General features: G+C 41.7%; 1 protein-coding gene across 1 annotated transcript in view; it reads left to right on the plus strand.

The window, feature by feature from the left end:
- LOC147661128 (limbin-like) overlaps positions 1 to 12,114 on the plus strand; it is a gene marked incomplete at its 3' end in the record, with an annotated part of 233,580 nt that overhangs the window by 151,842 nt on the left and 69,624 nt on the right. Inside the window, exons 7-9 of the mRNA XM_086951303.1 lie at positions 1,435 to 1,494; positions 2,658 to 2,792; positions 6,567 to 6,715. Coding sequence (XP_086807429.1) covers positions 1,435 to 1,494; positions 2,658 to 2,792; positions 6,567 to 6,715 — 344 coding nt within the window. The remainder of the gene's footprint in view (positions 1 to 1,434; positions 1,495 to 2,657; positions 2,793 to 6,566; positions 6,716 to 12,114) is intronic.

A 12,114-nucleotide genomic window follows, 5' to 3' on the forward strand; every position in this document is an offset into this window, starting at 1 on the left:
TATCCGAGGTTGTCCAAAGTCTTTCCTGGACCTTTTTATTATTCGTTCTCATCAGTATTTGATCTCTTAATACCTGTTCATAGGTTATATGTTCAAAATCACACGTTACGGCAAGAGAGCTGAGAGATGATACAAAATCATCAATCGGTTCATCTGCAGATTGTTTGCGAGAGTAGAAAATAAATCTCTCCATAACAATGTTCTTTTTCTTTCCAAATCTGATTTTTAATTGTTCAGCTGCACATTCATACACATCTTTTTCTCCAGGATTGGTTAAGGCTGGAAGAGTGACGAATTCTTTTAATCCAATTCCCCCAAGGCAATGTTTTAAAAGAGATAATTTCCTCTCAGGTTCACATTCAGTGCCATCCATGACCTCAACATAGGCTAAGAAAACAGGTTCCCATATTTCCCACTCCATGGGGGGATCACCTTTATTAGCCAAAAACGAAGGAGGAGGAACAATTCCACTCATGTCAAAATGTTTGATGTAAAACAATTATTTTGATGTGTAAGAAAATGAAATCTAAAAAAAAAAAAAAATACCAAGAATACCTTTAAATAGAAGACTGGATTGAAAAACAATTGTGTAGAATGAAATAATACCTTTAAATGAGGTCGAGTTGAGAGACCATCGTGTTGAATAAATTCCAGGAAGCAAAACGGTTTTAAAAGTAAAAAAAACGATGAGAAGAAACACAATCCGATAAAAGTTTACCAATTTAAGATGGCCGCCATGGAAATTGCTTTCTTTTTAGAAGAAATGGCCTTGTTTTGGCAGCGTATGACGTGGAGTCACTTCTCACGTAGTTCGCGCATGCGCGCGTGCAGGCTGAAGCCCGAGCAGGCAGGGACTCGCGCTGGGAACTCGCGCTGGAGACAACTCTTCAAAACCTTCAAAGCGATATAAATTGATTCAAATACCTCCGAAAATGGAAGAGCGAGTCGCTGGAGTTGCTGTGAGAGTCCGCTTGAGTCGCTGTGGAAATCTGCTGATTCAGTAGGTCGGAAATAAATTCGAAATGAAAATTATCCTTTTTTTTTTTTTTTTTTAATAAAAAAAAAAATGTTAACGAAATCTTCTAGAAAACGAAGATAAAGTCCTTTTTCCCTCGTCGCCAGTGTAGGAAAGACAGGAGGACTCAGGAAGCTTGATGAAGCAGGAGTTTATTGGAAACACGTCTGGAGTAAGTCCAGTGCAACAGTTAATAACCCATCATTCCAAACACAAACCCAAGCCTACATATTTGAAAGATGCAGTCATGTGCATGTGCACAACAGAAAGAGACTGACACGAGATGTCACAGGTAAAGCCACGTGCCATCTCGTGGTCAGAGATAATGACCAGCATATGCAGTATACAACAATGATGGTGACCAAACAATGTAAAATTACAATTCAACCTAACCCATAACCTTTGTTTTGCTTTCACAGGGCACTCAGCGAATCTCTCTGGTGACCTCATTCAATATAACAGTGCAAGAAAATCCGAAGGTAATTCATGCGAACCACCTTAAGAGTATTTACATGTATTTTTCATGTGTCCGTGTCCCCTAGTGCAGGTAATTACTGTTTTCTAACGTTTCTCTTTCCCTGCTACTTTTACTCTTAATGGTGGTAAGCATTCACTGAGTGACTACACTAGTGCACTGTTACCAGATGAAGGTCACTTTTATTTGGGATCAGATTACGTAAATTTTGCACTGGTGCAAGAATGGAGCAAATACCATCTAGCTGTTTCTGTATGCTCTGCTGCTGATTCAAGCCTTCTCTCCTCATTTACTCTTTTGCAATCATTTACTTCGGATCAGCCTATTTGACTCTTAGCCCATGCACAGAAAGGCACTGCTGCACATGCCTGACAATCTTACAGGAGTTTGGAAGTAGTAGACTGCAAGTGTTACTGAGTGCAAATTACTTGTCATAATGACTTGGTTGGTCCGGATTATTTCCAGATTATTCTGCCCTGAGTAGCCGGCATAGATACATAGCAAGTACATAAAGGGAGGCAGTGGCTAACAATGTTCGTTCATGCATCCTTCATTTTTTTAACTTTACGAATTGTATTCCAGGATCCTGATTTGTTACTGGAACTTGCTAAAGGTCTGGAGGAAGGGGAGCTAATGATTACCAGTAAAGTGTTACTAGAAAGGATGAGGCATTTCCATTATTTTTTTTAGAACAAGTGAAACTTAATTATTGGTTACTCCATAAAAGGAAACTTTCCACTTTTTAAATGTATATATCTTTCTTTAAATTGTCTGGTATCTCTAAAGTAAAATTAAACCCCTAAACTATTTTGTTAGCTCGATTGCGAGTAGTATTATGTTTGCATAGTTCGTTGAATTTCTTCACATGCTGAAGGCTCCCTGTTGTGTATTGTCGGCTCGCAGCTGATACCTTGTGTTGTTGCTACACAACAAGGTTTTATGCAGACATGGATATTTGGTTACCAAAACTGCTGGACATTGCCGTGACTACTGTGGATGTGACAGTTGCATCCTATTTAAGAAATTAAGTTAACAGAAGGTGAAATTAAATTGGACCTGGGTATGTCCTTCATCCAGATGAAGGTATGGAATGTACTTCTATATTAATTTTTGGATTTGTTTTGCTGCTTGCAACCCTGAAAATGTTGTGCCTGTTTGTTTCTGCAGGTTTCACCTGACCATGGATTGCATGGCGCTGGATTTATCATTGCCTTTTTTGCTTCACTCTTCTTGACCTGCATTACGTTTATTGTCATTTTTCAGTGCAGAGTGAGAAAGTGCTGTGTTTCTAGGGAAATATCGGTAAGTCCTCTTCTCACTTCCTTACATTCAACTGCGTGTAAGTACCTTCTGATTCGCTCTCACTGATTGTAGTCTTGTTCCACTTTTAAACTCCTTCTAATTACCAACATATTGTGAATCATAGGCACCCAATTTAAGAAAATGACTCAAATCTCTGTTTAAATACTAAATCGCAAAGTTGTATCCTGCAGTTGTAGCTGACTTCTTCATAGGTGTTCCCTTAACCAAAGCAAGATCAAACTTTTTAATCAGTTGGAGTGGGTGGAGCAATTCCTAATAATTACTTTTCCAGTATTATACAGGTATTGTCAATCTCCAGAATTTAGCCTAAGCCCTACTGGTGAAGTTTAGGAATGTAGCTCGTGATGTATCAAAGTGTTTTACCCATTCTCTGCCTATGAGAAATGTGTTAATACATAAGGGCCATAACCTCATTGGAGTCGCAAATTGCAACGTTTGATCTTAGATGCTAGAGTTTTTTGTTTCCTGTGTTACAGAACATCCCACTAAAGAGTCATAAGCAGCAGCCCTAGTATCATAAGAAAGGTCCAATCCCAGAACGTATTTTTGAAAGCAAGCCTAACAAATGTATGCATCCTTTTGTATGTGATTTTAGGCCTACAGTTTTGGCTTGTTCTTTTAATACTTTATGAAAACATATTGCTTGATATGTGTAGCAGTAGATACACAGTCTGTGCATACTCCTGCTATCTACTGTTGGGTTCAAATATGTGCAACTTATTTTTCTTCGCGGTATACTGACTCCACTTATTACTGGTAGTGTGCATGGGCATTGGCTCCATTATAAGATTTTAATTTTTTTATTTTTTAATGTCTGGTTCAGCTGTATGCATCACCCTATCTCAGCTCAGGTACCTGTGGGGGGGCAGAGCGGCGGCCACATGCTCATGACGGAGCCGCTCCGTCACGAGCCGCGGTTGCGCTGTGCTCATGACGGAGCGGTTCCGTCATGGCCCCGCCCGCTCAATAGAACGCGCCGCGTAGGCGCGAAATCTGCGCCGCGCAGGCGCGGCGGCAGGGCCATGACGGAACCGCTCCGTCATGAGCACAGCTCAGCCGATGCTTATGACGGAGCGGCTCGGTATCGGGTATCAGAGCGCTTTACATAAGCACCAGTTTCGTTACACAAGGACACATTCATTTTAGTCAGCCACAGGAAGATGAAGTGATTTACCCAGAATCACAGGATGTTGAGCGTCATTGCCGAGACTTATACATGGTTCCCCATCTTCGGGGTCGACCACTCTAGTCATAAGGCTACATCCTCTCCCTAGACCTTAGGACTCTGTGCACTTTAACACTGCTAATCAGTGGTAACATGTTTGTGATCTCTCATTTAAACATGATGAATTTGGCTTACACCCAATTGGCACATTTAGTTTACTTGTAAGTCCATAATAAAGTGGTACTACATGTACCTAGGGCCTGTAACTTAAATGTTACCAGTAGGTCTGCAGCACTGATTGTGCAACCCACTTGAGTAGCCTTTCAATGGCAGCCTGTGTGTGTAGTGTTAAACTGTCCTTTTGACCTGGCAAAAAACTTTTTACCAGGCCTAAACCTTTGTTTTACAATACATATATGTCACTCATAAGGTAGGCCCAAAACAACCCAAAGGGCACGGTTCACTGTAGTTGTACAGCTGGACATGTACATTTGAACTTTTACATGTCCTGTTAGTGAAAAACTCTTATATTCGATTTTCGCAACTGCAAGGCCTGCTTCTCCCATAGGATAACATTGGGTTAACTTATTACACTTAACAAGTGATAGCTTTCAGTTGGGAGCAGGTAGGAATCTTGATTTTGGTGTAAATAAATTGACATTGAAAATCCTTTTTAATGATAAAGTCAGATTTTTAGTCACAATTCTGAAAATGCCCATTTTAGAAAGTTTTCAGAAAAGAACACTTCTCTTGCGCCCTCACTGTCGCACTGCAAAAAGTGGGATTCAGCCCCGCAAATATATTTCATTAATCCAAGTATTCCAATTTAAACTCCAGTAAACATGACCTTTTTTGAAAATCCAATGTTAAATCCATGCACTATTTCTCTTCATCACAGCGGAGACAGTGTAATTAGATCTGCAATCTTTATTTAACTCTTCCAATACTAGTTGCATGCCATTCAAGGCTTTGTACAATGGTACGAGCAAATCAATCACAATTTGAAGTTGACCTATTATGGAAATACCCAATGCATTTCGAGCCTTCCTGGCTCTTCGTCAGGGGTTTACTAAAACAAATAAAATGAACAGATTTACCACACATTTCATTAAAGTCATTATTCAAGTGTTAAAAAACCCTTATTTTCAGAAACTCATAAACCCCTCAGTGACCCCAATTTGAATTAAACATGATCCAAATACTAAAGCTTCCTGTCCCATGCACCCTCCTCTGTCACCCAAAACTGTGTTTGTCCTCAATATACTATGAACCTAAAAATCATCGTGACTCCCAACCCACTGGAAAACCTCCCCTTACCCATGTCATATTCCTCCCATATGCCACAAGTTGGCATTTTTTTGTCTCAACTATTTTGTGCCTCCTACCACACATGCACATAACAAAGTGCCCAGAAAACTCACAAAGGGTTTTCACGCTAGTCTTTTGTGACCACAGACAAGCTGGAGCACTAGGGAAGTGAGGCAGGAAATTCAAAATGCCTCTGGAAATCTCCAGAACCTCCTACTTTGAAGTGGGAACCATGTATAAATATCAGACCTCAGACTCAACACTTCAGTATACCTCTGGACCTGTGGAAGACTCGGTAGGAATGCTGTGCTGCTACCCAAGAAGGACTGCTCCCTGATGCCATGCTACCTGAGAGAAAGGACCTGCACATGTGTCTTGATCCGAGGACCACGAGAGTGACTCAATGAGCTAGTTAGCTGGTCAGACCAGAACGTTTAGGACAGAAAAGTCTCCAACCACCTTGAACTCCGCACCAGGACGGTCTCCGATGAGTCTTGTCCCTGCACATGGTGCCACACCAGTCCTAGACCCTTGGAGGTTGGGCTAAAGGTGCAATGCCATCCCATCTCTGGTCCTGTATGTGAGCTGAACCAGCACAGCGTAACTTATCTCCTTGCAGCCTATACAAAGGTGCTGCAGTGCGACGCATCCCCTACACAGGACCTTGAATCGCAGCCTACAGCTTACTGGCAACTGCGGCACGCTACACATCCTCTACGCAGGCATTCGCAACACAAGCCTCTCGTTGACAATATCCTCAACAATGATGCAGAACTCCACATCACAGCCCTGCAGCTCGTTAGAGCTGCTGCTGCGCAACACATCCTTGATGCGCGATATCACAACGCTTCTCAAACCAGAATTTCAGGTACTTTGTTCAGAGGCCCAAACTTGATCCCTGTATCCCTGACTGTTATTCGATTCACTTGCAGAAGTCAGTCCTTGCTTATTCTTCCATCAGACTTCATTCAGCCACCATTGCTGCTTATCTTCAGAATAGGGAACACACATCACTCTTCAAGGTTCCAGTTTAAGGCCTTCGTGTAGGGCCTGAAAAAGGTAATCCCACCCAGAGCACCACCTGCCCCAGTGTGGAACCTCAACATTGTTCTCACAAGAGTTGTTGCTCCTCCTTATAAACCACTTCACATGTTCCCTTTGCAGAGGAAGATGAATTTGTTTCATGGAATACCTACTTGATGTGTCTGTTTTTGTATCAATCATTGCTATTGTTGGTGTTTACCTACAAGTAATTATGTTAATTTACTGATATTCTGTAGGAAAACAGCAGTACCTCTCAAAGAAAAGCTCTGGAGCCATCGCATTTGGATTTTTCAGATTCAAAGATTGAAGATTTTATTAAGAGTGACAATCTACTTGACATACTTGCCTTTGAAGAAACAGAAAACATGCTTCAAGCTTTGGAAGAGTAAGACACTGCATTTATGTTTTAGATCTCTACTTTGCATCCCATGGATATTTTATTGGGCACATAAGTGTATGTTGAGCTTTCAGACCCGTTGCGTTAATTCTTGCATATACATTTTAAAGTGTAAAATATTTTTAAGGAATCTTGGAGAAGAGCAGCCCACACCTTTCAGAGAGAATTTAATGAAATCTGAAATGCTGAATAAAATGTAAATATTTCCCCAATCTTCGCTAACTATTCATGTTCTATTAACAGAGTGGTTTAATTATGTGACCAATGGATTTTTTTCACCCACTTAATATAGACTGCTAGTAAGCAATTACAGACTTACACCTGTCACTTAGCTAATGACTACCTCAATCACAGCTGCTACCTGGTAGCAGCGGTGGGGTGGGTGGGAGGATGGGGGATCGTGGAATTAAGAAAAAAATCACTTACCTCCTGGCCACCAGGGATCCCACACTTCCTGCAGCCAATCACAATGCTGCAGTGCAGCGTTGTGATTGGTCTGAGCGCCGTGACACGGTGCTCGACCCGGGGCTGGAGGGGAGGGCATGTTCTCCATGCAGGCTGTAATGCAACCTGCATTGAGAAGAGGGAAAGTGCACATAACCGTTTTGGGTGGCCCGAGAAGGCCGATCAAACAGTCATTGCGCTCTTGGGAGGGTTGTACCGCTCCTTCTCTGCTCTGCAGCCCGGCGCCCTCATGGAAGCTGCTGCAGCAGGAGGAAAAAATTTAATGATAATAACATTAGTTATTATAATTATATTTTTTCCTTTCTTTTGTTACTTCAAGGCAGTGGGGCGACGCTCCTCAGCCTTAGCGGAGGAGCCGGCACTGTACAAGCTTGTCTAATAAATGGCTAAATATGTTTGGTTTATACCTGCATTTGTTAATTCAAAAACGAATTTCGTTGCGCGCCCTGCATCGCAAAATGCGACCCAGGGCGTGCTACGAAATTCGTTTTATTAATTTAATTGTTTACTTACCTGCAATCATCTATATTCTGGTGTTTACCACCCCCAACCCCGCCCTGCCTGTCTGCCCCACAGAACTCCCTCCACGGGCCGCGGCTGATTTATACCCACACACTTATAAATTATATTAGTTAAAGAACAGTTATTGTTGCAAACCAAAATAGAAAAAACACAGAAATGTGCACATTTTTGTTTCAACCCCAAACCGTAACTCGTACACCAGCCAGGCAAACCATAACTCATACACCTGATGCAACTCTTATAACTTCAAAATATTCATACCAATAGGTAAAAAATGACACCTAATAACCTAAAAGCACATCATAATTAAATGAAAATGCATACACAAACCAATAAATAATAGTACATTCGTAGCCCTTTCTTTCAGGGGTAATATGATATGTAATCTCATCTGTAAGATTATTTATGACATTTGTAATTGCATCTGTCACATCAGGGATTTTTGTCTGCAATTTAGGGCTGCTGTGCGAGTTATGATTGTGTGCAGTCCTAACCATAATGTGTTGTGAATTTCAATGTTTTTTCACTTTAAATTTACGTGTGTGCGTATATATATATATGTGTGTGTGTGTGTGTGTGTGTGTGTGTGTCTGTGTGTCTGTGTGTGTATATATATATATAATATATATATATATATAAAACCCTGACCCACAGTTATTGGACGCATGGGCAGAGCACACTGCCCAGTCATGTAAGGGCAGCTTAATGATATTGGTACGCTTTGCCTGGTCTGATAGAGAGAAAGCCTTGGCGGAGATTAAAGATATTGAACATGACCTTTCCAAAGAGCAGGATCAATCCAAATTGGAAGAAAAACGTGAGGCAATGAAGAAAAGATTGAAGAAGTATGAAGAGAAGATCAAATCGAGAAAGGAAGAAAAATTTGAGAGGGATGAAAAAGACTATCGGATGGGAAGAGTACTCACCTTCTCAAAAAAGTATGACCAACCACGCAAAGAATTAAAAATGAAAAAGAAGAAGCAATCCGGGACAAGTATTCCCGTGCCTGAAACCTCCGAATCATCGTTAACTGGAGAAGAGGTATCCAGCGAGGATGGTCAGGAAGATGCAACCGAGCCTTCGGGTTTTCAGGAGGAGTATCAAGTTATGCGCACAAAACAGTATCCAGGGGGCAGGGGCAAACCCCCGGAAAGAAGAACACAAAGAGGAAGATGAGGCGGGGGGCTGGAGCCACAAAAACCGTAGGCTCGCCACCCGTAACAAGGAGCATGAAGAGTGCCTCCAAGAAGAAGACATAAGCACTGCAGATAATCTCACAATCGTGAACTTGACACCCAAAATCCTGACTACTGAGGAACAAAATATTTTGAAACTGGGACTCACTTTTTGCCCTGAAAAGAACTTCGAGTTTACACAGACACGAATAGATCTATTTAAGTACACCCGCAAATTAAAGCTGTACAAATACTTCAAACTGAAACCTCCCTTACCCAAACCGGCGGCTGCCGGTGACACAGAAGAAAGCATATTGCTATGCAAAGATCTTGTGGGCATTCGATCTTTGGAAGAATTGAGAAGGGAGATAGAAGAAGATGACATTGTCAACCTAAGAAACACACAGATGTTGACACAAATGAAAGTACAGCAAAGAGGGGGTGCAACGAACTTCAAACCGAGTTCCACTTTCATGCCAATGATGGGAGCGGACGCCATAGACACATTTTCTGAAGCAGTCATTCAGGATTTAAAAACTCTCAGATGCAAACATGGAATTGACTATGGAAGATCTAATTTCACCTACAAGCAAAGAATGGCTTTAAAGAAGCTCTGTGATGATTCGTCCCTGGTGTGCAAACCCTCGGATAAAGGAGGAAATATTGTGCTGCTAACCAAACTGCAGTATGAACAAGAAGCACTGCGGCAATTGAATGACCCCAAAACATATGCAAGGGTGAACGAATCTACATATAATAAGAGCATCAAAGACTACCATGACATGATACTAAAGTGGTATAACAGCAACATGCTGAATGGGAATGAACATTTGTTTCTGAGATGCCTAAATCCAGTAACCCCGACCTTTTACTATCTACCCAAGATACATAAGGATCCGGTGAATCCCCCCGGGAGGCCGATTGTAGCCTCTCAGGGTAGCTTGACTGAAAATCTGTCTATATATGTGGACTCTTTTCTTTCTCCCAATGTTGTCAATTTGAAATCCTATCTGAAGGATACGAAACACTTCTTGAACTGTATTGAAAAGATGGTTTGGCTAGATGGGTACACTATGATGGTCATCGACATTGCCAGCTTGTACACGTGCATTGAGCATGAAGAAGTGCTACAAGCTGTTTCCTGGTTCCTGGAAAGTAGGCCAGTGAAATATTACGAACATAATAAAATGTTGATTGAATTTCTAAGATTTTGCCTTGAGAATAACATCTTCCTTTTTGGAACGAACCTCTACAAGCAGCTAACAGGCGTGGCGATGGGCACTTGCTCGGCCCCTAGCTTCGCGAATTTATTCGTGGGGCATTGGGAGGAGCGGGTGGCCTGGTCCAATACCAACAGCAAATGGAACGAACTGGTGAGATGTTGGTATCGTTATATAGACGACCTGTTCATCATCATCGAAGGCTCAGTAGAGTTAGCTGAAGAATATCTGGAGGTACTAAATAACAATGATAACAACTTGAAATTCACAGGAGAAATTAGCCAAAAGGAAGTGAATTACTTAGATCTGACTATTTTCATTGAAGAAGGCAATCTGCATACCAAACTTTTTCGAAAGGCTACCGCAGGGAATTCAACACTATATGCAACCAGCGGGCATCCTAAGAGTTTGGTCAACAGTATACCCTATGGTGAGCTCTTAAGGATAAGGAGAAACAATACTAAGGACAATGAGTTCAAAAAAGCAGCCGGCAATTGCATACAAATGTTCAAAGCAAGAGGATATAATGCGACTACATTAAAACAAGCACTGAATAAAGTTGAGAACCTTGATAGGAGCAAGTTGCTGGAAGATAAAACTCATGATAAGGATAACAATTCCGAGTCTGGGCAATTCCGATTAATAACTACATATTCAAGGAATTCTGGAGACATCAAACGCATCTTGCGTAAACATTGGAACATTCTGATGACGGATAATGTTATCAAGCAAGATCTGCCCTCCCATCCTCTGATCACATTTAGAAAAGCAAGAGCACTTAAAGAGTATTTGGTACATAGTCACCATGATGAATTGAAACCCAAACCCAAAATTGAACCTATGAGAGGTTTCTTTCCCTGCGGACGATGCAAGGCATGCAAGGGAAGTAAACGTGTAACTCAGTACAGCATTCCAGGTGTAAAGGAGCCTAAGAGAATCTCAAAATTCCTCACATGTACCACGCCTTATGTGGTGTACTGCCTCACATGTCCTTGTGGCAGAAGGTATGTGGGCAGTACTACCAATCCGGTCAAGCTGCGGATACTAGAACACCAGAGAGCGATCCAGAATGCAGACGTCAGTTATCCTGTTGCGAGACATTTCGATAAAGAGCATGCACGCAACAGAGAATTGCTCACTTTCTTCTGCTTGGACTCTGTCCCTGTGAGTGTCAGGGGTGGTGACAGACTCTTAAAGTTAAGGAGGCTGGAATCAAGGTACATTATAGACTTGTTGAGTAAAATACCAACTGGACTGAACATGCATGAGGACCTAGCTGTACACCTGGGATGATTTAATTTGAATCGACAGTAACATTGTCTCACGTTCTTTAATTGTTATCAATAAGTATGAAGAATGAATTTCTAATGAATTTTTTCCATGATGATTGTGTCACGTTGCAGAAATGATGATGAATTTATGCCCATCCAGGGCTTTATAACACAAAGAAGAATATGGGACTATAGTTTGTGTTAATACTGTAGTCATATGGCGCTTGGGATCAATTTTGATTCCCCATCTTACTTTAACACTGCATACTTTACCCACTATGAATGGACAGACGTCGTCTGTAACTGTACTGGCCCATTCAGGGCGTGATTTTATGATTTACACTGGCGCATTGTGTGCTTTTTCTAAATTTGATATACATTGAGGTATTATTGACAGCATATACACATTGCGATATTAATCACTCCAAGATGGCGACCGCCACTTTTCCGTTTTGTTATGATAGTCCTATCTTTGTGTTTACTACCCGAGCAACGCGGGTGTTTAATAAATACACGTTGATGTTTGTGGTCAGCGTCTCATCACTGACGAAGGGCAAGTGCCGAAAGCGCTTTGTGAGATATTAAATTTATTTTGTGTAACCTGCCTTTGGAGTGCTGCCTCCTGTTTCCCGAGGATTGCGGGGAGGGATTGTTGGAGCAGTTATTGACGTCGGGTGCACCCCCGACTGGCAGGCACCCGCCTCTGAGTGCGACAGGCTGGTGCGAGTGGAGCG

The sequence above is a fragment of the Lissotriton vulgaris genome, unplaced genomic scaffold (assembly GCF_964263255.1).
Source record: "Lissotriton vulgaris unplaced genomic scaffold, aLisVul1.2 SCAFFOLD_1323, whole genome shotgun sequence".
Lineage (NCBI taxonomy): Eukaryota > Metazoa > Chordata > Amphibia > Caudata > Salamandridae > Lissotriton > Lissotriton vulgaris.